Source organism: Plecotus auritus (genome assembly GCF_963455305.1).
Source record: "Plecotus auritus genome assembly, chromosome: 5".
NCBI classification, from domain to species: domain Eukaryota; kingdom Metazoa; phylum Chordata; class Mammalia; order Chiroptera; family Vespertilionidae; genus Plecotus; species Plecotus auritus.
In genome coordinates, this window is record NC_137776.1 from 174,193,825 (window position 1) to 174,220,428 (window position 26,604).

Below are 26,604 nucleotides of genomic sequence, written 5' to 3' on the forward strand. Positions count from 1 at the left end.
TTTAGACTTGGTCATGAATGTCATTCTAGCCATTCTGAGTTCTATAGTCTTCCTCTTTGATTAAGTCTCAAGTGCATCCTTAGCACCGTGCTAGGCCCCAAAGAGGCGGGGACAGGAATGGTCCCTGGTCCCCGAGACCTGATACTATGGTTGGAGAGGTCAGCAGAAAATGGGATGAGACAATGAGCTTAACAAGATAAGGTCTTGCAAGTGGAAATAGTTGTTCAGAGAAGAGGCAAGGAGGAGAGACTTCCTGAAGAGGGTCACATTGGAGTGGAGCATGGATGGGTGGTAGAAATTTGGAGAGGAAGATGGGAAACATAGGACAGGGTGAGCAAAGGCACAGAAATGGGAGATACTTTTTGTAGGATGAAGAGAGACAGCACGGAATGGAGCAGGCATGAATCAGATCTCAGCGTGCGCATGGAGAAGGAGGGAAAAGAGTTTGAACCAGGGAACAGATGAACACAGAAAGAAAGGGGAAAGGATGTCTTTTTCAGACAGGGCCACCTCCTCCTATCACATGTATCACTCAGAACTGTTTCCATTGGTGTTATCAGCCCCCTTTATGGAGTTAGTTACTGTAGGCTCTTGGAGGTTGGGAGATTTTTCCAAGGTTGCATTGCTATTATCAAGTGGAATTGAGATTTAAGTGGAAATTGACTTGACTTCAAAGCGTGTGTTTCCCCTGCTCCATGGAATTCATGAAAAATATAGGACTGGAGATAGTTCATGAAAGAAAGGTAGACATTCTTGCCCGGTGGCATTGTTCAATGTTTGGGCATTGGCCTATGAACTAGGAGGCCACAGTTCGATTCCAGGTCAGGGCACATGCCTGAGTTGCGGGCTCCATCTCCAGTCTGGGGCGTGCAGGAGGCAGCCAATCGATGATCCTCTGTCATCATTGATGTTTCTATCTCTCCCTCTTCCTTCCTCTCTGAAATCAGTAAGATATATTTTTTTAAAAAAGAAAGGTAGAAATTCTGTAAATAGACAGTTGAAGAAAAGAATTTCTGGTTGGGAAAACAAAATCTTTGAATATTCACATTTTGCAAGGTCCTTGGAGAACCCTCTAGTCCAACCTGCCATCTTTAAATATGTAGAAAGTGAGGTCCCAAGAGAGAAGGGGAGATATTTAATGTAAATGGTAGAGCAAGGCTCCACTCTGAACCATCTGGCCAGTGCTCTTAGCAAAGCATCATGCACAAACCACTCTGTCATCTCTTTTCCTTTCCTGTTGACACAGGTCCTTAGCGCATCAGACTCATGGTGGGTTCAGGAGTCTGACCTTTTGAACAATGCTGAATCTCTCTCTCCCTCTCCAGAGACCACGGAGCTGGGCAGCAAGAAAGAGCTCAAGTCCATGCCCTTCATCACCTACCTCTCAGGTCTGCTGACGGCCCAGATGCTGTCAGATGACCACCTCATCTCAGGTGTGGAGATCCGCTGTGAGGAGAAAGGCCGCTGTCCCTCTACCTGCCACCTTTGCCGCCGACCAGGCAAGGAGCAGCTGAGCCCCACACCGGTGCTGCTAGAAATCAACCGTGTGGTACCACTTTACACCCTCATCCAAGACAACGGCACCAAGGAGGTAAGCCCCCAGCCCCCGGCACTAAGTTAAGTCTAAGTACCAACCCTCTACTCCTGCCCTGTGGGCCCTTGGTCTGTCGGGATTGTTGTCATTGTCACCACTATCATCACCACCATCATCACCACCACCACGACCACCATCTTCATCATCATGACTAGCATTTATTAGTACATATACAGCTGATAACACCAACTGCTATCACTGACAACCCCTCAAATCTCACTGGCTTAATACAATATAGGTTATTCCTTGTTTGTGCAAAGTCAGTACCAAATATATATTTTTTTTCTTCAATTTTTTGTTAATCCTCACCCAAGGGTATTTTCCCATTGATTTTTAGATAGAGTGGAAGGGAGGGGGAGAGACCAAGAGAGAGAGAAACATTGATGTGAGAGACACACATCGATCAGTAGCCTCCTGCTCTCGCGCGGACCAAGGCCAGGATCAAGCCTGCAACCTAGATACGTGCCCTTGACCGAAATCAAACCCGGGACCCGTCAGTCCACAGGCCGACGCTCTAGCCACTGAGCCAAACTGGCTGGGGCTCAATTATTTTTTTCGACACATAGCTTTATTCTGAGATGCACTTCAGGGATCCAGCCTGTTTTGTCCTGTGCTCCATCCACAGTTGAGGTAGAGAAGGAAAGAACCTGGGGGATGCCATGAGCAGCTGAAGTGGGTCAAGGCTGAGCATGGCACCTGTCCTTTCAGCTCCCATTCCAGTGGCTAGAACTCAGCCCTGGGCACACCTGTGTGCAGTGAGACAGGGACATGTTTTCCATCTGTGCTTCTAGGAGGAGATATGGGTCTGGTGAAAAACTCGTGGTATCTGCCTCAGCACTGTCCTTGGGTTACCTTATTCAATTCACCCTTCAAAGCTCTACTTTTCTTATAAATATTGGGTGGCTTCAAAAGAAAGTGCAGACATTTGACAATCTTTTGTTTGTGAAAGGGGCAATTGCATATGGTTCCTTTTAATGTCATACCTGCTTTACAACTGAGGAAACCTCAACGATGTTCAGTGATTTGCTGAAAGTTGGTTTGCTCCAGAGATGATACGCTTTATTGTGAAATGACATCTCCTCTTTTTCCTCTTTCTGCGTCTCTCACTTTCAATTACAGCATGCCAGGGCTGGAGGGGACCATATGCATGATTTGGTTCACTGGTGTGCAAACTCGTGTTCATGGCACCCTGTTTTCACATGCAGTCTTCAGAAGCCCCGATCCATAAAAGCAGGAATAGTGATGCCACTCTTTCAGTGAGGAGGAGGAAGGTGGATAAAGCATCTCTACTTGGTCCCCACTCCTCTCTACAGAAAGTCCTTTACAGCTCTGGGCGTCCAGAGGAGACAATCTGGTAGACCCCTGACCAAGTCCAGTAGGATGCGATGATTTACACGCCCCTCCCATAGCACCCCAATGAGCTGAGAAAGTGCCAGAGGGTGGTGAGGGCTTCTGAGGACTAAGAAGGGATGAGAACAAGAAGGAGGGAGAGTATCAGGTAGACAGCCCGAGGCAGAAAAGAGCATGGTCTGCACAAAGATGGAAAGAAATTCCCAATGATAGTCTAGGATATGCAAGGAGAGTGGAGATGAGGCCAGAGGGGTAAGGAGGAGTCTGGTCATTTAGGACCTTGTAAGCTGGGTCATGGGCTTTGAACCCTATCTGGTGGGCATTGCGATGCTGAAGATACACGATCAGCAGGAGGCTGATAGGGTTAGAATTGTGTGGCGGAAGGAGCCCTCTGGAGAGAATCCAGATGGCCATCCACGGGATGGAGTTAAGGTGTGGAATATGCATGCAATAGAATACTTCACAACGGCCCAAATGAATGAACTGTGGTGACAGTATGACATGAGTGAACATAATATTAAATAAAGAAAGCAAGTTTTAAAGATACATTTTAAATAGCATGATACCCTTTCTATTATTTTATTTAAACACACACACACACACACCCCTAATATACTACCTTTTAGGAATAAATACAGATGCAATAAACCATTTAGAAATGGAGTCAAGGAAATGGTGAGCATAGGATTCAGGGTGATGGTCGCCTTGAGTCGGGGAGGCAGGGGGATGGCATGAGGGAGCATTCATTACACTTACCTAGTCAGGTCCCCAGCTGGCGTAGTGAGTGGTGGATTCGTGGGAGTTCATTAGAGAATTAAAACTAGCTAACTGACTGGCACCAACTGCATGTCTCATGAAGCCTGACCAGGTGTCGTGCAACAATGAGCTTGAGTCATGAACCAAGCATCGCAAATGATCTAATTCTGTGCATCAGAGGTCCCCAAAGTAACTACACCAGAACAGGCAGGCACGCATCTGTCTCCCCACCTCTAGCTTCAGGGCAGGAGTCCACTGTGGGCATGCTGTTGAAGCTTCCAGTGAAGACCAAGGTGGGTCTGACCAGTGTTATGTCAGTGAGCAGTGGGTGGCTGATCTCCCCGTACATGGCTACCACGGTGCGTGCGGCTATTATCAGTCCCATGTACTGCTCTGTGAGCTTGCCCCCAGGACTGTCATCCTGGGCCACCCCGCCCTCCGCATCTAGAAGTGGCACAATACCAGCTAGGTCCAGGGACTTTTGCGACGTGTTCTTGGCACATGCACGGTAGCAGAGGAGTGGTAGTTCCGTTCTTCTTTGCTTAGGAGTCTGATGACCTCATTTCTGAATCCTGCGCCAGCGTCCCTTACAATAGTCAACTCTGGACCTTCAGGGAGGTCTTCCTGAGGCCCATTCAGGAGGGTGTGAAAGTGGCCACTAGATGTCACTGTTCTCCTTACAGAACTCGAGCCCTTGGAGCACTAGCCATGGATTCGTTAACTCTGTGTTTTTGAGCACCTGCTGTATGCCAAGTACACTGTCATACCCTGAGAAGTGAGGAGTATGACCAGCAGACATGGTTTTTATCTGCATGGGGTTTACAAACTTTTGGAGAAGACAGCTATTAATAAGCAAAGTCAGACTGTACTGAGTACCAAGAGAAGTCCAGGGCCCTGGGGGAAGGCTTCCCGAAGGAAGTGACACTGAATCGGGGGCCAGGTGCATGAAGTGTGGTGGACTGCGTTTGGGGGAGGGGCGAAGGCTGAGCACGTGCTCGGTGGAAGACCCAGCTCCTGTGAAGGCCTGAAGAAGGAGCAAAGGCGGCCCCTTCCCCTGGGGAACTGAGTGACCACCGGTGTGGCAGAGACCGAGGCCGAGGGGCAGCCCCACGGGCAATGCTGAGGGGAGGCGGCAGGACCAGGCCAGGCAGAGCTGTGAGGGCTGGGGTGGCAAGGAGTTTGGTCCCTGGTGGTGGGGAGCCATGGAGGGGTTCCGGCAGAGAGCATGGGTGCCGATTCTCAGCTCCCAGTGCTGCTCCTCTTTGTCATCCCCGCACAGAAATGTTAGAGCTGGTTGATTAGAGCTGGCTTCCTCCGAGGCTCCCATTTCTTCGCCCCCACCCTTGAACCCCAAGACAGGCCTGTTTAAGTTTCTTGGCAGCCTGGGGGCTGTGGTGGTTGGGCATTCCCAGGGAGCCAGGCTTCGGTGGGAGTGGGTAGGACTGCCCCATCGCAGGTCTGGAAACGATCCTGGAGGAGGGACTATGGGCACGGAGGGAGGCCGGCCAGCATGATGAGAAAGCAGCAGTTCTCATTGTCTCCATCACTTGTTTTTCTTCCTCTTCCCAAGTCCCCATCGCTCCTTCTCTCGTGGTTTCTCCATCTTTCCGCCTTTCTGTTCAGTGGGCGGCAGAGGCCATATGCATAAAACACAAAAAGACCGGGACTCTGACACTGAGGCCTTGCAAGGCTGGGTACATCCTTGTTCTTTCTTTCTTTTTTTTTTAATATATTTTATTGATTTTTTTACAGAGAGGAAGGGAGATGGATAGAGAGTTAGAAACATCGATGAGAGAGAAACATCGATCAGCTGCCTCCTGCACACTCCCTACTGGGTATGTGTCTGCAACCAAGGTACATGCCCTTGACCGGAATCAAACCTGGGGCCCTTGAGTCCGCAGGCCAACACTCTAACCACTGAGCAAAACCGTTTAGGGCCATCCTTGTTCTTTCTGGGCCTTTCTTTCCCCACCTGAAAACAAAATACTGCCAGGAGGAATGAACTTCTTTCTGGGCTCCCTGCAAGGGACTTCGTCTAAGTAGAATCACACAGTAGAGTTGCTGCCCTCCGCCCAGGTTGGCTTGGAATCCTGCCTTAATCCCGCAGTCCCGGACGATGCTGACTGATCTCTCCAAACCTCAGTTTCCACATCTGTAAAATGGGGTCTCACAATTTCTACGTCATGGGATTCACAGGAGATAATGACCATGTAGTGCCTGCCTGGCTCATAGCACGTAACAGGCAGCCTTTTTCTATAATGATGAGAAATACTGTGTGTCTAAACTGGCCCCTTCCTTTACCTTTGCTTCCTTTGGGACCTTCTCTTCTAGGTGGTACTTGATAATGTTGCAGATGCCCAAAGGGCTAGGGACAGGACAAGTAGGGCGGGACCTGGGTTTTGAATGGGAGAAGTCACCCATGAGCCTGAAAGGGCAGCTCACACATGGAGGGAGTTTCGGAGCGTTTCCTGCTTTATAAACACTTCTGGAACACATGCTCTGTGGGTAAGGAACACCGCAGGTGGAGTTAAACTCGAGTAGAGCGACTTCCTCCTCCTGTAGACCTTCCAAAGCAGGATGGAACCACTCTTCTATGGGAGAGCACCCGATGCCTTGGGTTATGGGAGGTGCCGAGGCAGCTCCCTGTCCCATTCCAGAACGCAGTCAGGAGCGTCAGGAAGGGGGTGTGACTGGCCTGAGATCTCTGGGGCAGTTCTGGCCTCTGCATCTGGACCAGGGCCAGGGTGTGCTCCGATAGCCTGGGGACCACTGGGCATAGAGCGTGCCTTCTGCCCCAGCTGGACAAGAACCCATCATTCTGCTTCACGCTGTGGTTTAGAACAAGCAAAGCAGGGAAATGGCTTTGTGATGGAGAGTTTGATTAATATGTAAATCTCCTCCCTCACGTGTTCACTGACCCACGCAGAGCCCAAAGCCGCAGAGCTTGGCCAAGCATAACTAGTACTTGATGTACAAGACTTCGTGTGCCTGGTAATTTAGCCTTTGGGTGAAGAAGAGGAGGAGACTCCGAGGTGGGGAGATAGAACAGTGTCCTGGGGAAGAGCCAGGCGGAGCTGGATTTGAATTCTATCTCTGCCATCAACTGCCTGGGTGACTTACTTTTACTCACGTGTAGGAAGTAGTCACTCTTAACCATCTGTCCCTACCCATCTTGGGGTTAAATGTTCTCTTTGGAAGAGTTAGAGCAGTGGTCGGCAAACTGTGGCTCGCGAGCCACATGCGGCTCTTTGGCCCCTTGAGTGTGGCTCTTCCACAAAATACCACGTGCAGGCACGCATGTACAGTGCGATTGAAACTTCGTGGCCCATGCGAAGTCGGTTTTCAGCTCTCAAAAGAAGTTTCAATCGTTGTACTGTTGATATTTGGCTCTGTTGACTAATGAGTTTGCCATCCGCCGAGCTAGAGAATTGGGACACCTGAAACCTGGAATCAGAGACACCTGGGACACCCAGGCTCCTTGAAAAAATTTTTTAAATGGATTTTAGAGAGGAAGGGAGAGGGAGAGAGAGAGAGAGAGAGAGAGAGAAACATCAAAATGAGGGAGAATCATCGATCGGCTGCCTCCTTCATGCCCCCTACCAGGAATTGAGCCTGCAACCTGGGCATGTGCCCTGACCGGGAATTGAACCGTGACCTCTTGATTCATAGGTCAATGCTCAACCACTAAGCCATACTGACCAAGCTCTGTCCTTGGTTTTTACATGACATTAGACATGGATGCTTCCACTATTTGGGTCTCTGTGCCTTTATCTGTATGATAAGCACTGGTTAACTTTACCCACATTCCCCTCTGGCCTTGTGATATTCAGATCTAACCTCTACCCTGAAAATAAGGAAAATATTTTGAGATTGGAAGAGGCATCCTGGGACCTGCGACACATTTTCCATCTAGAGATAGTCCCAGTTTAACTCCTTAAGTTAATATCGGGAAGGCAACAGTATGCACATCTTGTCCCCTATCCCAAGCTCACAGCATTTATGAGTGGAGAGGGATATTAACGCTATATCCTGTTTATTCTCCAGATTGACCTCTTTCCTTGACACGCAGGAACACTGAGACCTAGAGATGAGGAGACTTGCTCCAGGTTATGTAGCCAGTACTGAAATCGGAGTGGTCAGGCGTGGCTTCCGACCTCAGAAATGCCATCTCTCTGAGACTCAGTTTGCCCATTGTGAAGCGGGTGGTGCTAACTGCCGCACAGGGCTCTCGTGTAGAAAAATCAGGAGCCTGTTGGCTATGGTTCTGAAGACTGTGAAATACCTGTAGATCAGAATCATTCTTTCCCAGGGCCCGGGTCCCCTCCCCGACTTCCAATAGTGGGAGCTGTGTGTTTTCCTCTCTCTCTTTTTTCCTTCTGCCCCAGGGAGAGCCACGTGCAATTTTGGTCTTGTTGTGGTTGTCGGACCTTCCAGCAGAGCCTCCCTCTCGGCCAGAAACTCTTGTTTTCTCTATTTACACTTCTTGGCCCAGACTGAGAAGAGAATTCCAAGGATTGCCCTTTGAAGAGAAATGAACAGCCAAAATCGTGCCCCCCAACACCCATCCCGTTATTAGTACCACCACCGCCACTATGGTTATCACAGCCACCCTCGCCATCACCGCCGTTACCGTGCCGGGGACCGGGCTAGGAGATGTGATACAGAGGGAGGAAGACATCAATCGTGCCTTCAAGGAGCCCGTGGTGGGGTGGAGGAGGCAGAAGAGCCACAGGAGTAACTTTAATTACTTGCATCTGCTGCATTAACGCACCATTTATTTTCAAATAACACAATAGGCGTTCCAACAGCGTTAGAAAAGAGGGAGAAGGAAACTCTGAAAGGGAGGATCTGGCCATGGTTCTTGGGGCGGGGCAGGGCAGGTGGATGTGGGCAGAGAGTGGAGTAGCTTGAGGCAAGTCGGCTGCTGCTGAAATAATACTGTCAGATTCAAATCATCTGTGAAAGCTGTGCCGAGGGCTTTACTGCTTTATCTCATTTCGTCATTGGGCAACTTAGGAGGGAAGTCCGACTGTCCCTGTGTAATAGATGGGGAGACTGAGGCTCGGAGGAGCTTACACCCAGGTCTGTAAAACTCCAGGGCTAGTCTAGGAGCCCCCCGCCTGTACAGTCCACCTGTTCTCATAAAGAAAATGTCCACACGTGGCCACACTCACCTCTTTGCATGTCATCCACGGCCGCATTCCTGCGACGTGTGATGCACAGAGCCCCAAATGTTCACTAAGTCAGGGGTGGGGGACATCTGGCCCGTGGGCTGTATAAGGCCCACAACATCATTTGGCCTGGCCCTGCCAAGGCATTAGGGCTGAGTAATTAAATGTTTGACCAAATATAGCAGGCTAATTTTTAAGTTGGTAATTTTGTATGGCTGCAAATGAGGTTCTAAATATCCAAATGGCCCGTGGCAGAAAAAAGGTTCCCCCCCTCCTTGGGAAGTCCTTGACAGAAATATTTGCTAAACCTTGGTCTAGGTGTATTAGACAAGAAGGGGAAAGAAAGCATGTCAAATACTACGTGCCAACCCTAGAGAAGACTAAAAACCCAACAACTATTTTAAAAAGTCTTATTGTCAAATATATTGGGGCAACATTGGTTAATAACATTGTATAAATGTCAGGTGTACAACTTTATAGCACAACACCTGTACACTCTATTGTGTGCTCACCACCTGAGGTCTAGTCTCCTTCCGTCACCTTGTATTTGACCTCCTTTACCCTCTTCACCCTACCGCCACTACCCTTCCCTCTGGTAACCGTTCTGTTGTCTGCATCTGAAGTGTTTTTTGTTTGTTTGTTTGTTTTGTTTATGAGTGAAATGATACAAAAACCCAACAGCTACTGAGTGCCATCTATAGCCCTAGCATTGTAAAGTGCTTTGTGCATATTAATATATGTCCCCTCACTCCATCCTGCTACCACACATTTGAAGTATGCACAGTTAGGCCCGTTTCACCAGTTCAAAAGCAAAAACCGAAGGCTTTAAAGAGATACATAATTTATCTGAGGTCACACAGCTACTGACCTGTGGGGTCAGAATTCAGACCCAGATGTCAGTGTCTAAAGCTTATGCGTTTCTCACTCTTGTGATAGGTCTGAAAGATTTGGGAGAGCTGAAACTGGAGGAGTGGTAAGCAGGAGGCTGAACTGTGGGCAAGTTTGAATGCTGTGCTGAGGGGTTTGGGTGCTGTGCTATAAGGAGTCCTCCAAGATTAGGAGCCAAGGGAAAGACATGACCAGAGTGAGTTTTAGGCTAATAACCACAGCGACAGTGGAAGGGTGAATTCCAGGGGCCAGAGCTGCTTTATGGCAAAGGTTACTCCTTTGGGGTCTTCAGATCTCTGATTTTAAAGGGTCTTTGGATCTCCATTGTCAGAAAGTTTTTACAGCATTATACATTCTTGTAAATTCTTTTTTACAGGAAGAAAGATACATGGCATCAGCACATTTTTCTAAATGTTGTTGACTCATATGTCGTGAAACATGAAAATACGTACAGGGGCCAGTTAGCTGGGGTGTCCACTTCAGAAGTCCATGTATGAGATGGCTGGGAGGCTCAGTTCAAATCATTGTAACAAATAATTACCGAGGGTCTCCTAGGGGCCAGGCCCTGTTCTGGCCGTTTGGGATACACGAGGGAGCAAAATGGACGTATATTTCTACCGTCTGGACACTTAATTTGGACTGGAGTATGTGTGGGAGACATAAACCATCAGAATAGTGAATGATAGAGTGTATTAGAAAGTGAAGGGGTGAGGGAAGTAAAGCAGAATAAGGGGGTGAGGAGTTCCTAGCGGGGTGTGGAAACCTGGTCTCAGAGTGTCTCCAAGTCCATCAGAATCTCCTGGATGGGAACAGATTCTTGGCTTCCTCTTCCTGATTCTGTTTCTCTGGGGGGTGAGTCTGGAGTCCCCATCGTCACAAGGGTCCCAGGTGAGTGTGATGTACCCTGAGCAGGAGAACCACGACCCCAAATTCAGGGTTCATACATCTCTCTCTGTCCTCCTTCTGGAATTCCTTCAGGCAGCTCCTTGCTTAGGGATAAAGAAAGTCAAGTCCTTCCTGTTATCTGGCGAAAATCCCCTCTGCTGTTGTGGGCCACTTGCTCTTCGTCTCCCGTGCATTCTGAGGAGGTGACCTGGTCAGGAACCAGACTGTCAGGCAATCCTGGGCAAGAGGGGAGATCAAAGGGAAGAGGGGGAAGTAATCCACACATTACTCAACATGCTCACGGTCAATTACAACAGAGGAACTTAACGCTTGGCTTGCCTACTTGCAGAACTGGAAAACGTAGCAATCTCGTGAGACCAGAAGACTACCAGATTCAGTAAGATAGACAAGACGTTCAGGCTTAGCAAAGGCAAACATTTTTGCCTGTCAGAGATTAGAGCATTAGGGTGTGTTGTGTTTTTTTTGTGTGGTTTTTTTTTTTTTTTTTTTTTTGGTTGTTGTGGTGGTTGTTTTCCCACCACATGGGACATGGAATTCAGTTAGCAAATGTAATAAAGAAGAGGACGGCAGGATGTCTTTCCCATGTGCTTTTAAAAATAACAGCCATTTACTGAACATGTCGGTTGTGCCAGGAGCTCTGCTCAAGCCCTTTATGCACATAGCTCACTGATTCCTCTCATCAACCCCACGTGGTAAGTTCTGTCGTTATCTTTCTTTTCCCATTTGGAAAAGGGAGGCACAGAGATGTTAGATCGCCATGCCCCAAGGTCCTACTGTTAGTAACTGGTGGAGCCAGGGTGTGGCTTGGACACCTGATCTTCTTCTCACTTTGCTACACTCTCTCTCGACTAGCTACATTTGTAAATGAAGTGTAATAAATGGAGGTCTAATGTGTACTATTTTTTTAAAATATATTTTTTATTAATTTCAGACAGGAAGGGAGAGGGAGAGAAAGAGAGCGAGAAACATCAATGATAAGAGAGAATCATTGATTGGCTGCCTCCATTCATGCCCTCCACTGGGGATCAAGCCTGCAACCTATGCATGTGCCCTGACAGGGAATTGAACCATGACCTCCTGGTTCATAGGTCGACATTCAACCACTGAGCCACAACTGGCTGAGCTAATGTGTACTATTAACACTATCACTGCAATATATTGCCTTCCCCGTCTACTGTCTTCATGCCTTCACGTGATGGCCACAACTTTTGAAAAAGTCAACTATTTCCTGCTCTCTGCACTGACTCACCCTCATTCATGGGTTGGTTCCCTCACCCAATGGAAATGTAATGGCTTTTCCTCATCTGTCATAAATGACTTTCTCTATCTTTTGATAGTGTTTTCTTTCTCAGTTCTTATAATTCTGGAAACAATAAGACATCTTTGATAGCCCTCATTTCTCCCCGTCTGCACCTAAACCCTGAGCATGTCAACCCATTAACAAATCCTCTAGATTTCTCTTCTTAATGATTTCTCAAATATGGTCACCTTTACCCAGTCTGGTTCAAGTCTTACCTGGACTATTGCAGGAGCCTCCTGACTGGCTAACAATGAACCTTGCCTGTCTAATTCAGTCTCTTCCTTGTAGCCAGAATGATATTTTCCAAACTAAAACTTGTTCACATCACTTTCCCGATTAAAATCTTTAACTGACTTCCCATTGCTCTTAGCATCAAGATCAAGGTGTCTACAATGACCGACAAGACTCCTTAAAACTCACCTTGTTCCCCTACCCTCCTGGCTTCCTGTGCTCTAGTCACAGTGACCTTCCAGTCTCCGGAAACAATGACTTTCATCGTTCCCAAGAGCCTTTGCACATGCTGTTCCCTATGTTGGAATGTGCTTCCCTCCTCCACTCACTTCTGTCCACGGAGTTAGTTGCTGCTCATCTACCAAATTGCTGAGGCTTCCAGATTTGATAAGAACCCCCTGTGTGCTTGTTTACTTAGTTCCTTGAATCTTTTTATCTTTCTTCCATAGCAGTCATTATAGTTTCTAATATGCTTTTATATTGTATAATTGCTTAATTAATGTCTGTCTCCTCCTCCACATCTTGTTATTTTCATTAATGATGACATCAGTGCCTATGAGGAAGAAAGAGCTGGTAAACTCGGGAATGCAGGCATTATACAGGTATCTAGTCAAACTCTCATCTATTTCTTAATTCTTTCTACCACACATGCAAGGGTTATGGGGCCTGTGTTGAAGAGTCTAGTAACAACTTGTTCCGCGACTCCTAAGCATCCTGGTTCCTTCACTTTTAGAATAGCCTTCCTTATATTAGATAAAAATATTTTCCTATTCATTAGAGGTAAACTCCATTGGACCAGGGTCTGGACAAACGTTTGCTCAGCATTGTATCAACAGCTTTTAGTAGAATGCCTGATGCATAATAGACATTCAACAAATATATATATACTAGAGGCCCGGTGCACGAAATTCGTGCACAGGGGGTTGTCCCTTAGCCCAGCCAGCACCCTCTCCAATATGGGACCCCTTGAGGGATGTCTGACTGCCCATTTAGGCCCAATCCCTGTCAAAATCCAGGACTGCTGGCTCCCAACTGCCTGCCTGCCTGCCTGATTGCCCCTAACCACTTCTGCCTGCCAGCCTGATCACCCCCTAACCACTCCCCTGCCAGCCTGATTGACACCTAACTGCTCCCCTGCCGGCCCGATTGCCCCTAACTGCCCTCCCCTGCTGGCCTGGTCACCCCTAAGTGCCCTCCCCTGCCAGCCTGGTTGCCCCTATTTCCCTCTCCTGCAGGCCTGGTAGCCCCCAACTGCCCTCTGCTGCCGGCCCGGTAACCCATAACTGCCCTCCCTTGCTAGCCTGGTTGCCCCTAACTGTCTTCCCCTACAGGCCTGGTCACCCCTAATTGTCCTCCCCTGCTGGCCTGGTTGCCCCTAACTGCCATCTCCTGCAGGCCTGCCCCCCCCCAACTGCCCTCCCCTGCAGGCCTGGTCCCCCCCAACTGCCCCCACCTGCCGGCCCCGTCACCCCTAACTGCCCTCCCCTGCTGGCCTGATCGCCCCTAACTGCCCTCCTCTGCAGGCCTGGTCCCTCCCAACTGCCCTCCCCTGCTGGCCTGATTGCCCACAACTGCCCTCCCCTGCCGGCCATCTTGTGGCGGCCATCTTGTGTCCACATGGGAACAGCCATCTTTGACCACATGGGGGCAGCCATCTTGTGTGTTAAAGTGATGGTCAATTTGTATATTACTCTTTCATTAACTCCCTGGATCTCCTGCTACCCAAACCCCCCAAAAAACTTAGTGTAGAAAAGTATGACATGTACAAAGGTAAAGAAAATACTGTAATGAACCTACCATGTACCTACCACCTTCTAGTTTCAACAGTGATCAACTCACACCAAGTTTGCATCACCCGTTCTCACCTCAAATATTCTGTAAATTTACGTGTAAAAGCAAAAGCTTGTATTTCTGAAAGGTAAGGACAAAAGGAAAATCCTCAATACCTTCACTGTGTTCTCCAAATTAACAATTCTTCTTTACCACTCTTTGTAAGAGCCTGTGTTTGAATACTCCCAACTAACGGCTTGCTCAGTGACCCCTAGGCAGCCTGTCCTCTCACTACTAGAGCATCCAGCTTTTATCCTGAGTCATATATTTCCCTATACATTTCCTACTCTTTTTGTGTCTAGTTCCATCCATCAACACTATAATGAGATAGTCTTACCTGTTGATTTGTGGATAGACCATGTGTTTTGAAATCTGAGAAATGAGATATAAGGTTTGCCACATTTCTCTGTGCTTTTGGGTGCATTATTTAAGTTTTTCAGTCTCTGTTTCCTCATCAGTAAAATTGGATTAATAATGTCTATTTTCTGGATTTTTTTTAATCCTCACCTGTGGATATTTTTTCCATTGCTTTTCAGAGAGAGTAGAAGGGAGGAAGGGAGTGGGAGAGAGAGAGAAAGAAACATTGATATGACAGAGACACATTGACTGGTTGCCTCCTGCATGCCCCCAGAGAGGGAACCCGCAACTGAGATCAGTGCTCTTGACCAGAAATCAAACCCGCAAGCTTCTGGTGTGTAGGCCAACACTCTATCCACTGAGCCACACTGGCTAGTGCTGTAATTGTTTTGTAAATTAACTAAGACAGTCCATGAACAAGAACTCCAATTAGTAACAATGCTTGGTGCATAGCAACAGCTCAATAAAAGTTAGTCCTCTCTCCTGGTTCTAAGTCTTTCAGGAACTTGAAAGTACATTAGGTTGTACTTGGTTGGACTTTTCTCCTGGTAAACATCCCCAGTCCCTTCATTAGGTTTTCATCTCATGAGTCTGATTCTTAACTCAGTCTGCTTCTCATCCCAGCCCTCCTGCTTCTCCCAGTCTGAAAGAACCCTAGTATGTCTGTGTTCTCCTTAATGATGTGTGACTTACGAAGCAAGAAGGTAGCGTGCGCAGCCACTGCTTCACCTGCCCACAGAATTAAAGGTGGACTCTAAGTCTCTTCTTCCAGACTTTTGGATTTGTCTGGATCACAATGGCTTCTGTATTCAGTGCACATAGTAGGTATTCATAACATAACTTTTGCGTGGTTACAGGAAACTGAAATGGAGAAGGAGAAATCTTGTATCCTTGTCACGTAGCCAGTAGTTGTGGAGGCAGAATTTAACACATGATTTCCTGGTTTTTGTAGTCTGTGGTCTCAACAGGCAAGTGATAGCGATGACCCCATCATTGGCTCCTTTTTGTACACTGTGACATGGGCAAGTAGCCTTTCTTGGATTCCTTCCTTTCACTATCTTCCTGTTCACCTTCCCTCCAAAGTAAAACTTCTTGTTCTATTCTCACCACCGAGTCATTTTGCAGCCCCTTGGAAGCTGGGTTCTGTTCCACCATCTAATTGGAGCTCTTGTCTCAAAAGTCAACAAAGACCTTCTCTAAACTCAATCCGAAACGCTTTCTTCAACCCTTTTCTGGGAGTATCCACTCTTAAGGGAGCCTGGACTTGGCCTCTCCAACCTTAGCTTGCCTAGCCCGAAATTTTCCCAGAAATTATTGCTTCCCTTCAGATAATGAGGTACAGGAAGTGGAAACATGGGAGCTGCTTGGAGGTAGGCAAGTACACATCCATGAGGCCCTTTCCATCCCTCCATCGTACTTCTCCCCTAGGTGTTGATACTCATTTTGAATGGAGTTGGAGAAAATGGAGATATAGGTATATACCTATTGGTAGGTATATTGATGTATAGTAAATCCTCACTTAACGTCATCAGTAGGTTCTGTGTCATTAAATGAAACGATGTATCATGAAACCAATTTTACCATAGTCTGCTTGATATAAATAAAAGTTCCGTGGCATTTGTCAACATTATCATGAAATGAAGTTGAACACAATGATGTTCCTCGAGGATCTGCTATACATAATACTTATGTATATTTATATAGCTATTCATACGTTATTTACCTTTCTTTTTTCAGAAGATTATTAGTTACATTCAAGATAAGCAGACTTATTAGTGAGATTTTGAAATTTTAGGGTTTTAGTGAGATGTCATTTATAGGGCCCAAGTTTTGGAGTCAACCAGATACAGATTTGAATTCCAGATGGTATGCTCACCTGTTGGATGGCATTGCACAGGTGACTTAGCCTACCTGAGCTCCATTTTCTCATCTGTAAGAAAGGGATAAGAAGATCTACTTTCTAGGATGGTTCTGGATATTATAGAAGATGAAAGTTGTAAAGCAAAGAGGTGCAAGAATCAGATAGGCCTTGACTATCTCATTTTGCTCCATACTATGGAGATACTAGAGGCCTGGTGCACAAATTCATGCACAGGTGGGGTCCCTTGCATGGCCTGTGGGGATTGGGCTGAAACCAGCAGTCCAATGCCACCTGCTGCTCCTGCCTGCTGCTTGCTCCCGTTCATCCCGGCCTCGCTGCACTTTCTGCAGGCTCATGCCCAGTCAATCCTGGTCGGGAGAGGCTTGTGCAGTCACAGCGGTGCTTGCCAGCCATGAGCCCTGTGTCTGGCACCCATCTCAAGGCGGGTGGGGTGGGGAGGCCAGGATGTGATTGGCCCTCCAGGTGGGTGGTGGGACACAATTGCCGGCCCAGGATCCGGCCCAGGATCCGGATTCGGATCCGAATCTGTCCACTGACGTTCGCGCTTGTTGTCAGGAGCCACCTGGCGGCCACTTTTATATTGTTTCTTCCTTGTGGAGCATCTATGGAGGGGATGTGGCCGCGGTGCCCAAGGCTGACTTTCAGGAGGCCAGTGGTTGCTGTCGGGATCATGCTGGTGGTGCTGGTCCGTCTGTGCCAGGCCTGTTCTCCGGAGATTGGGCCTGCAGGACTACTGAGGGAGGGAGTGGCTGTGGGGCTGGTCGGCCGCAGGGACAGGTTGGTCAGCTGAGCAGCACTCCCGCTGTAGGAGTGCACTGACCACCAGGGGGCAGCTCCTGCGTTGAGCATCTGCCCCCGGTGGTCAGTGCACGTCATAGCTACCGGTCGACCAGTCGTTTGGTCATTCAATCACTTGGGCTTTTATATATATAGACTAGAGGCCCGGTGCATGAAATTTGTGCATGGGTGGGGTCCTTAGGCCTGGTTGGCGATCAGGGCCAGGTCAATCAGGGCCCAAAGGCCCTGGCAGGGTCGGGAGAGGAGGCGATCAGGGCCAGGTCAATCAGGGCCCAAAGGCCCTGGCAGGGTCGGGCCAGGTGCGGAAGGAACGGATGCCTGACTCCGATGCCGTGTGTGGTTCCCTGTGTGGTTCCCTGCCTCCCTCCCTCCTCCTTCCCTCACCATTGTGCTGTCACCACAGCAGGCGGGTAATGGGCCGATCGGGGCCTGCCGGCCACGGGGAGGGACAGGGCATGGGAGGTTGGCCACTGGCCCAGAGGAGGGAACCAGCCCTCGGCCCCCCTTAGAAAGGGGCCACATTTGCTGCTACCCACCCCCGGTTCCCCGTCCCAGCCCAGGGCCTGGCCCTGATCAGACAATCAGGGCCTGCTGGCCAGGTTGTGTTGGGGGAAGGACTGCAGGAGGTTGGCCAGCCAGGGGAGTTTGGCCTTGGGAGTGCACTGACCACTAGGGGGCAGCTCCTGCATTGAGTGTCTGCCCCCTGATGGTCAGTGCGCATCATAGCGGCCGGTTGTTCTGGTCGTTCGGTTGTAACAGTTTCTTAGCCTTTTATATATATAGATAACTTAATTACTCGGGGCCCCAATGAAGATAGCATAGAGTTTCTGGTAGGTTAAATAGACTCTGTGTGAAGAGCACTTAGCAATGTCTGGTATGATTAAAAACTTGATAAGTATTAGCTGCAATTTGTTTCCTCTTTCTCCCTCTTTTCATCTCCCCTCTCCTTCTCTTTCTGTTCCTTCTTTTCTCTTCTGCTCCTGCTCTTGCTTCTGATTAAAGCAGAGTAGGTGAACAATAGATAGTAATTGCCTCGCCCTCAGGCATCCACTGATTAAAAAAACAAAAAGGGTGGTCAGTTCACAGAAATTAAAAAAGGCATCTTTACCCCAAAACAAAGAATCTTGCCTCTGACAGTTGGTTCTAAGGATATGGTTTTTCCCCATTGGAAAAATATTAAAAATACTAAAAATAATTATGAGCATAGATGTGTCAAGAATGACCTTTGTCTATAAATAGTTATAAAAAAAAATACAACCTCGGATTGTGTTCATCTAGAGAATACCCAAGTTCAGGGATTAGCCAATAGTCATTTAATTATCAAGTATATGTATATGTGTGGATACATATGCAGACCTGGCATTATCTTAATCACTTTATAAATTATCCTTAGAACATTCGTATTGATATGGGTATTCACATGTCCCCATTCAACACACGTGGAAAGTGAGAGAGAGTTGAAGTCACTTGCGTCAGTTTGCTTAGTGATAGCACTAAGATTGGAATCTAGGAATGTGGTCCCAAAGACCACACTCTGGACCTCTCTGCTGTGCCCTCCCTCCAGCATGTGTGGTCTCCTTGGCTGGGTTCAGGGATCTGGACTTCTCGCATCCAACATGCCATGATGGAAGTGTGGCTCAGTGAGCCTGGAAATGGAAATATCCCTTTTCACACACTCCTCAACCCAATATTGAAGGCTTCCCTTCCAGAGGCAGAGATAAGCTCCGTCTGGTCTAGACTAAGCATGTCCCCTCCTGTCCTCTGACCTTTCTTTCCCTGCCACCTCCCACGGGCTGGGGAGACCGCCTCCCTCTGATGCCTCCCCAGGGAAAATGTGGTGTACTGGAAAATGAGGTCACCAGTGGCCACAGAAGGGAAATTGTGCAGTCCTTCTTTCAGGAACTCCCCACTAACTTGAGCTAGCATTTAGCAACATAAGCTCCACAATCTTGGACAAAGCCTCCACTTGAAACCTTCCCACCCGCCTCTCACCTCCAGATGTTCCGACCGCAGCCACAGCCGAGAGGAGTTGCTATCTCTTAAAGGACAACAGGCCTTAAAAGACAGGTCTTGTCTATTGGGTGGGGCTGGGATCCTTGGCTACAGGCTTTCTTTAGGAAAAGTGTGTGAGTTCCATCCAGGTTTCCCCTCCCAGAACTGAGAGGGCCAGGAAAGGCGCCTTGTAGAAGACAGGCTCTGAGAGGAGGAGCCATCCTCAGAAGGACTTGGATTTGTACAAGCCTAAGAAGCCCTTGGCAGTTCAAGGTCACAGGGCAAGATTCCTTGGGAAGATGATTCACAGTGAGATGGATGAGGCTACTGATATGGCTGCGTCTTCTCCCTGGAGTTATAACTGATGTTTCCTATTGCTCATAATTGGTTTGCTATTCATCATTTTCATAATTGCTATCAGTTCAGTGACAGGCAGGACAAATGGTCTGGAGATAGTTTGGAACAATGTAAGCACAAGCTCTTGCTCCGATGACTGAGCAGGTCTACTGGGATAACATAGATGGGACGTCCAGAGAGCTCCCAGGCTTCTGTCTTTCAGAGTTTACTGCTTATTCATGTAACAAGCATTTATGGAGTACCTACTTTGGGTCAGGCCTTGTGCAAGGACCTTATGATACAATAAGGCAAAGAATTCCATGTTCAGTGGCGAGAAGGGACATCCAAATAAATAATTCAATAAAATATTGTAGTTCACTTAACTGATGTGTTGCCCAAAGTGCAATGGGGGGCCTTCAATTCTGCTTGGAAGTTCGAAAAGGGTTTCCAAAAACGATCGCAGTTGTAGTGGGTCTTAAAGAATGAGGACGATGTGATCAAAGGCAGAATGCAGGAAAGGCATTCGAAGCCAAGGGAAACCACATGCAAACACAAAGTGGCATAAAGTTTGATTCCCATCTGGTCCATGCCGAGTGGTTCAGTGTAGCTGGTATGTAGGACTGGGGCAGCCTGTGGTGCTGGGCTGTGAGCTGGAGAGATTGTTTGGCACCACTACACGAAGGCCCCTGTGGGCCAGGCTAAGAAGCAGAATGTTTATACTTGTATCAGTCAAAGCTTTGTAGTGGTGAAAAACAAACACACTGAGACTTTCTAAACAAAAACAAACAAACAAACAAGGAAAAATTATTATCATGATGGAGTGATTTCTCATGTAACTCGAGGGCAGAGAGTACAGCTGAACTACTGGCATGTAGGGAGCCACTCTGAGCAGTAACCTGGAGGAGCCTGTCATCTCTGCTTCTTGCTACACTTAAGGTCTCTCTCTCCCTCCCCGCTCCCTCCTCATTATCTCCCCTTCTCTTTTTTTCTCCCTCTCTCTTCTTTTCTGGGCTCCATGCCTATAGCTCAGAATGAGAAGCCCACCTAGCCAAGTCCAGCTTTGTAGGTCATACCAGCTGAAGCCCTCAGAGATGCCCATGAACCTGTGAATCTAAATTTCCAGAAAAGCCCAGCCGGCGTGGCTCAGTGGTTGAGCATCGACCTATGAACCGGGAAGTCATGGTTCGAGTCCCAGTCCGGGCACATGTCCGGGTTTCAGGCTCGATTCCCACTGTGGGGCATATAGGAGGCAGCCAATCAATGATTCTCTCTCATCGTTGGTGTTTCTATCTCTCCCTCTCCCTCATTCTCTGAAATCAATAAAAATATATTTAAAATAAATAAATTTCCAGAAAAGAAAATCTGATGGGTCCAGTTTGAGCCAAGTAATTAATTTTGGTCTCACTACCCTTGGCCAAAGCAAGGTTATTTAGCTCAAATATCACCACCAAACTGCCTCTTATATCTGATACTCGGAAGATAGCTATTAAAATCCTGTGGTTCTTTTTTTTATTCTTAAACTGGGGTCCCCCTAATCCAGGGGGATACACTATGATATGCTAAGATATACCCAAAGGCACAGGATAGAGATATCAGAGATTCTTGAAAGTAATGGTACATAAGAATCACTCTCCTAGATTCCAGCTCAGTAGGTCTGAGCTTGGCCTGGGAGACTGAATTTCTAACAAGTGCTTCACATCATTAATAAGGCAAGAGTTCCAGGGTATCACATTATGAGAAACATTTTGGGGGAAATGTATTATTTTAATATTAAAACAACCCACATCTATTGTGGAGTGGCATATGCAATTTTTAAGAAAGACTTCACAGAAATGTTGCATTTGTCCCTGCTGACTTTTGGGATTCTTTGTATGAAAAGCTTAAAAACCCTCCATATTTTACTGGAGGATGTTGAAGATTTTAAAGTCCAGAGTGTTGTCTCTTAGGTCTCCTGGACTGCTTGCTCTCAGGAGCAAAGTTAGCAACTGGTAGGAGCATGCAGAGGTCAAGAGCACAAAATTATCCTGAGGCTCAGGCAGAGGAGAAATCCTCTATGCTAAGGTCATCATAGGGTGAAGGAGCAGAGAAAGATGCAACAGAATCAAGGTTCTTAACGTTAATTAACCTATGATAGACCAATTGCTTAATCAATTTCAGGGCCCCTACTGTATGTCAGGCACTAGGAATTTAATAGTCAACGAAGTGGACAGGGCCCCGTCCTCAATTTGTACTCACACAGTCTGTTAGGAGAGACAGAGGAGCAGTGAAATGGATAATAAAATAGAACGTAGTAAAATAAGGCTTATTAACATGAAAAGTGCAGGAGATGTGTTATAAAGGAAGGAGTCTACCCCAGCTTTAAATATATATTTTTATTTATTTCAGAGAGAAAGGGAGAGAGAAATAGAAACATCAATGACGAGAGAGAATCATTGATAGGCTGCCTCCTGCATGCCCCCTACTGGGTGGGGATCAAGCCCACAACCCAGGCATGTGCCCTAATGGGGAATCAAACTGTGACCTTCTGGTCCATAGGTCGATGCTCAACCACTGACCCACCCCAGCCGGGCTGCCCCAGCTTTAGAGGGTTAAGGAAGGCCATCTGTAGGAAGTGATCTCCCAGCTGAGAGTTGATGGATTAGTCATTGGGAAATTATTGGGTGTGGGGAGAGTGTTCTAAGGAGAGGAAATGGATGTAAAAGGCTAAAAGTGAGAAAGTGTAGCTGGAGAACAGAATAGGAAAAGGGTATTGGCAAGAGGTGATGCTGGAGGGAGAAGCAGAGGCCTGAGATTTGGGGGGCCTGACATTAGCATAAAGGCATCCAGTGAGAAGCGGCAGGAGGCTGTGTGGGCCCAAGTGATCAGGGCGGCCCAGGGTCTGGCCCGGAAGCCAGAGCAGGCACCTGAGCTGGCTGCCTGGGGAGGATCCAGCAGCAGATAGGGCGCATCCGTGGGAGGAGATCCATGTACTTCTTGCACACATGGTGTTGCCAGAGGTCAGGGCCTCAGACATAAGAGCATTCAACACCCTAATTTTATAGATGAGATAACCAAGTCCCAGCATCGGGCCAGCATCGCAGTTACTGACAGACCTGGGGGAGGAGCTCTCTTTCCCGGGTGGCTCCCAGCTGGCAAGAGGGCTCTGTGTCCAGCCCAGAACCTGGACTCACACAGCATGGAGAAGGCTCCCCAGATGCCAGATCCCCAGATGCCGTGTGTTTGGGGGTGGGTGGGGAGGGTCGGGAGGATTCCAAGGAGAACATATTTGGGAAATGCCATGTTTTAGACATTACCTTCCTGGGCTTCCTGGTGACCACTGGCATGTGAATGGCTCTGAAAGTTCTATTTGGTTTTGTTTGATCTGGTCTTTTTCAAATTTATTTGACCACAGATAACCTTCCTCACCCCATCCCCCAGTTTTGTTTTGTTTTTTTTTAAATTCAAATCAGTTAATATCCCCTTGAAGTCATGTCCCTGGAGACACACTTTGGAATGTTCTGGAGAAGAAGGACTTGGGAATGACCAGAACAAGGTTACCTGCTCACCTGTCTCCTCCTGAGAATGTGCCCTGCACCTCAACACCCATCTGTGTTCGGTTTGTGGGAGAAGGATGGGGGCAGAGAGGATGATCCAGCCTTTGGACTCAGACTTGTGCTCGGATCCTAACTCCGAGTCATTCTAGGTTCCTGTCGTGGTGCAAGTCAGCTGCTCACAGGAGCCCCAAACTTGTTAAAATGTTAACTTTTTCCAGCTTGCATGGAGGCAATGCAGCCTGGTTTGCAGGCTTTCTATGAGGATTACACTAGCTTGTGGTGAAGCCTTTAGGCTTTGGAATTCGAAGAAAGTGCGTTTGACTTTTGCTCTTCCAAATAATGGCTGTGTGACCCAGGAAAGGACCGCAAACTTGCCGGGGCCACAGTCTCATCCTGTGTGTGAAGGGAGAGTTAGGGGGTGAAGGAGCAATTCATGGTGTTGCGGTGGAGATGAACCGACCCTCTTCATGGCCAACATTGAGCTCTGTGTCTGGCATATATATGCTCAAAAACCCTCACTGTTATTGTTAACGCATTAAAACCTAGCACTTCATCTTCCACATGAGATGGATGAGAGCCGAAATACGGGGCGAACTGACAAGAAAAATAGCTTCTCGCCCGAGGATAGTATAACCCTATCATCTTGTGTCTGTACATCTTGCGAAACAGACAGCTGACAGAGCCCCGCGCACGAGCGTCTCAGCGGGCTGTGTATTTATTTCTCTAATATTTTTTCATTAGCCGAGGTAAGTGTGGCAAGAGGGGGGGTCTGGCTGGCTCTAAATGTCTTCCCCCTGTCACCCAGATTAACAAGCTGTCCTGTCAGGCTCTCATCATTCAGGGGAGAATGGCTGGAAAAGCCAAGTTCATTCTGACAGGGGAAATTAGGTGTCGTTTATGTGATTTATAGAGCCATAGATTAAGCTGCACAATTTCTCATATAGGAAATGGGTCCCTGCCAGTTAGTATTCCTTCAGTGCGTGGCCTTATGAATGGTGAGGGGGCGGGTGTCTAACTTAGAGGCTGAAAATGGGGAGGTGGGACAAGGGAGGTCAGGGGCTGAAGGTTGGGCTTGGAGTTAGAGATTTTGCTCTGCTGCATTGTATCTGGGGGCCCCTGGGCTCGTATCCTCTGTTCTCTGGCCCTACACTTGCTTATCTGTGCGGGGTACCGCAGACAGGAAGAGTTGCTGCTGTGCAGGTTGTTGGGAGGCTTATAGGAGCGGTTAAACACTCTTACTAATGTCCTCTGGTTGGTGAGAATACAGCTCATGATGGGAGTGGCTGAGAGAATGGGCCTCAGGATCTAATGACCCGAGTTCAAGTTCTTGTTCTCCCACTTTTTAACGGGGTGACTTTGAACAGGCATTTTTGCCCTCCGAACCTCAGTTTCCACATCTGCAAAATGGGAATGGTACCAGCAGGTTCTGCGTCATTAAGGCTATTGGCAGGATTTCTCGAGATAATGTATTTGAAAGTGCTTAGCCTACTCTCGGTACATGTTGGTATGTGTGTTTCCTGTCCAACAACACAGCATATTCGTGGCTTAAACCCAGATCCAAAGACAGGAGACCTCATGACGTGAATGTTAGTTGATATGAAAATCTTGGTTTGTTTCTGCCAGATTCTTGTGGTGTAAACCCAGACAACTCCCTCTCCTTTTTGAGCCTCTTGGCCTGCGAAGTTGTGAGGCCAGTATCACCTTTCAGGACTCTTCTAGATCTGAAATGACAGGGACCTGTGACAATGAGTATGCACTTATGCACTTCAGAGCCCTTCAGCTCCTGGGATCTGCATGAGCTTGAGGTTCTTAACTTCCTTTTGCCCAGCTGCTCCTCAGTGGCTACCCTTCCAAGCAATCTTTCAGGATTGTTCAGAGGCGAATTACCTGCTGTTCCAGTTATTTATTGCTCGGCAATCCCCCAAATCCCAAATTCATTACAATAGCAATGATGATTGTATCCTCTCTAATCATGCTGGAGACTGAGTGGACTGAGCTGGGCCAGTCTTACTCAGCTCTCTCATGTGGTTGCAGCCAGCTGGTGGCCATGGCTGGAGCCATCTCAAAGGCTTCCCCGTTCACATGCCCAGCAGATGACCTGGTTGTTGGCTAGGACCTCGCCTGGGTCTGTTGGCTGGAATATGTCCATGTGGCCTTTCCATGTGGCCTGGACTTCCTCACAGCAGGGTGCCTGAGTTCAAAGAACAAGCATCCCTAGAGACATGTGGAAGCTGCCAGTGTCTGGACCCAGACATGGAAGTGGCAACACTCTTATTTGGTCCAGCAATTGTAGAGCCCAGACTCAAGGGGAGGGACCCTAGATCCTACTTCATGATGAGAAAAATGTCAAAGATATTTAGGGTTATGTTTTAAAGTCACCATTCCTGCCTTTCTGCTCTGTTTGGGAATAAGCAAACTTAAGGCCATGAACATCACCTACTTCGCTCCCCAAATGTGTTCTCACACCGCTGCTCAATTATGCAGTCATCAATGTGTAACAAGATGACCAGTTCATCTCCTCACTATCCGGGCAATGGGGGGTGGGGGACTCCAGCCCCTGTTCTCCAGCTCCTATAGCTACCAGGGCAATGAGTGATCAGCATCTCCTGCAGCCACTGCTGCAGAGCTTGCTGATGACTGAATGGTCATGGCCCAGGTAGGCCCTATCCCAGAGGTCTAGGCTGGACTAGGAACCACTCTGTCTGCCTCTGCAGAAGCATTGCAGTGATGTCCTCTTCAATCCTTGCTGTGTTCATCAACCCCAGTTCCTCCTGACCCATCAAACATGTGGGCAGCATGGGCTTAGGAATTAGTTTCCCTACAGCGCTAGGATGTCAACCACTTTCCTCTCTCTCTAGGGCCCTAGGAGGTTATTTTAGACCTTCAACCACTTTCTTGGAAAAAACTATCAACCCACTCTCCAGAGAAGTAATCTCAAGTATCTTCAAAAGTGATTCCATCTCTATACCCCACCCCAAACCCCATTCCAATGGCTTCTTGGAAATTCACTATTTTTATGGTTACCAATTGCTTTTCTGTCATCACTTTTACTAGAAGAGAAAAACAAGAGCAAGTCTACAAGTTTAGTCCCTGGCAGAGCTCCTATTACATGTTTCTGGAATTCAGGGGACCCTACTATGTGTTGACTCTTGCCTAGAGCTGGGGACATGGAGATAAACCAACATATTACCTTGGCCTGAAAGAGTTCACAGTACGATAAGCAAAAAGGACCCATCCACAAGCAAATTGCAAGGAAATGTGCAATGTGCAAAAATGGAATGAGATGGGGGAGAGACACAATCTCCCCAAGTGTGGCTGGGTCCTGGTGGACAAGAAGTTTCCTAGAATTCAGCAAGGAGCAATAAATAGAGAACAGGCATTGTAGACGGAGGCAAGTTCTGAGAAAAGGCTTGGTATGGAACAATGCATTACTATAAGAAGATGGTACGTGCTGGATCACAGAGTGGGTGCAGTGGGGAGAAGACGGGAGATGAGCCCCAGGATGAAAAACAAAGGGCTTTGAAAGTTGGGTTAAAGAGTCGGAGATATTACCCAGATGATGGTGGAACTAAGGGCCTGAGCAAGGGGGTGGAATATGCAGTTTTAGAAAGCCTGGAGAGAAGTTGCCTAAGGAAGAGGCATTACTGACCTGTGCGGGGGAGACAACGTGGGACCAGGCA

General features: G+C 47.8%; 1 protein-coding gene across 3 annotated transcripts in view; it reads left to right on the top strand.

Moving 5' to 3' along the window:
* The window catches only part of ASTN2 (astrotactin 2), a 765,958-nt gene that overhangs the window by 594,562 nt on the left and 144,792 nt on the right, over positions 1-26,604 (top strand). For all 3 annotated transcript variants that reach the window (XM_080667806.1, XM_080667807.1, XM_080667808.1), the window contains one exon: positions 1,326-1,591. In XM_080667806.1, coding sequence (XP_080523932.1) covers positions 1,326-1,591 — 266 coding nt within the window. The remainder of the gene's footprint in view (positions 1-1,325; positions 1,592-26,604) is intronic.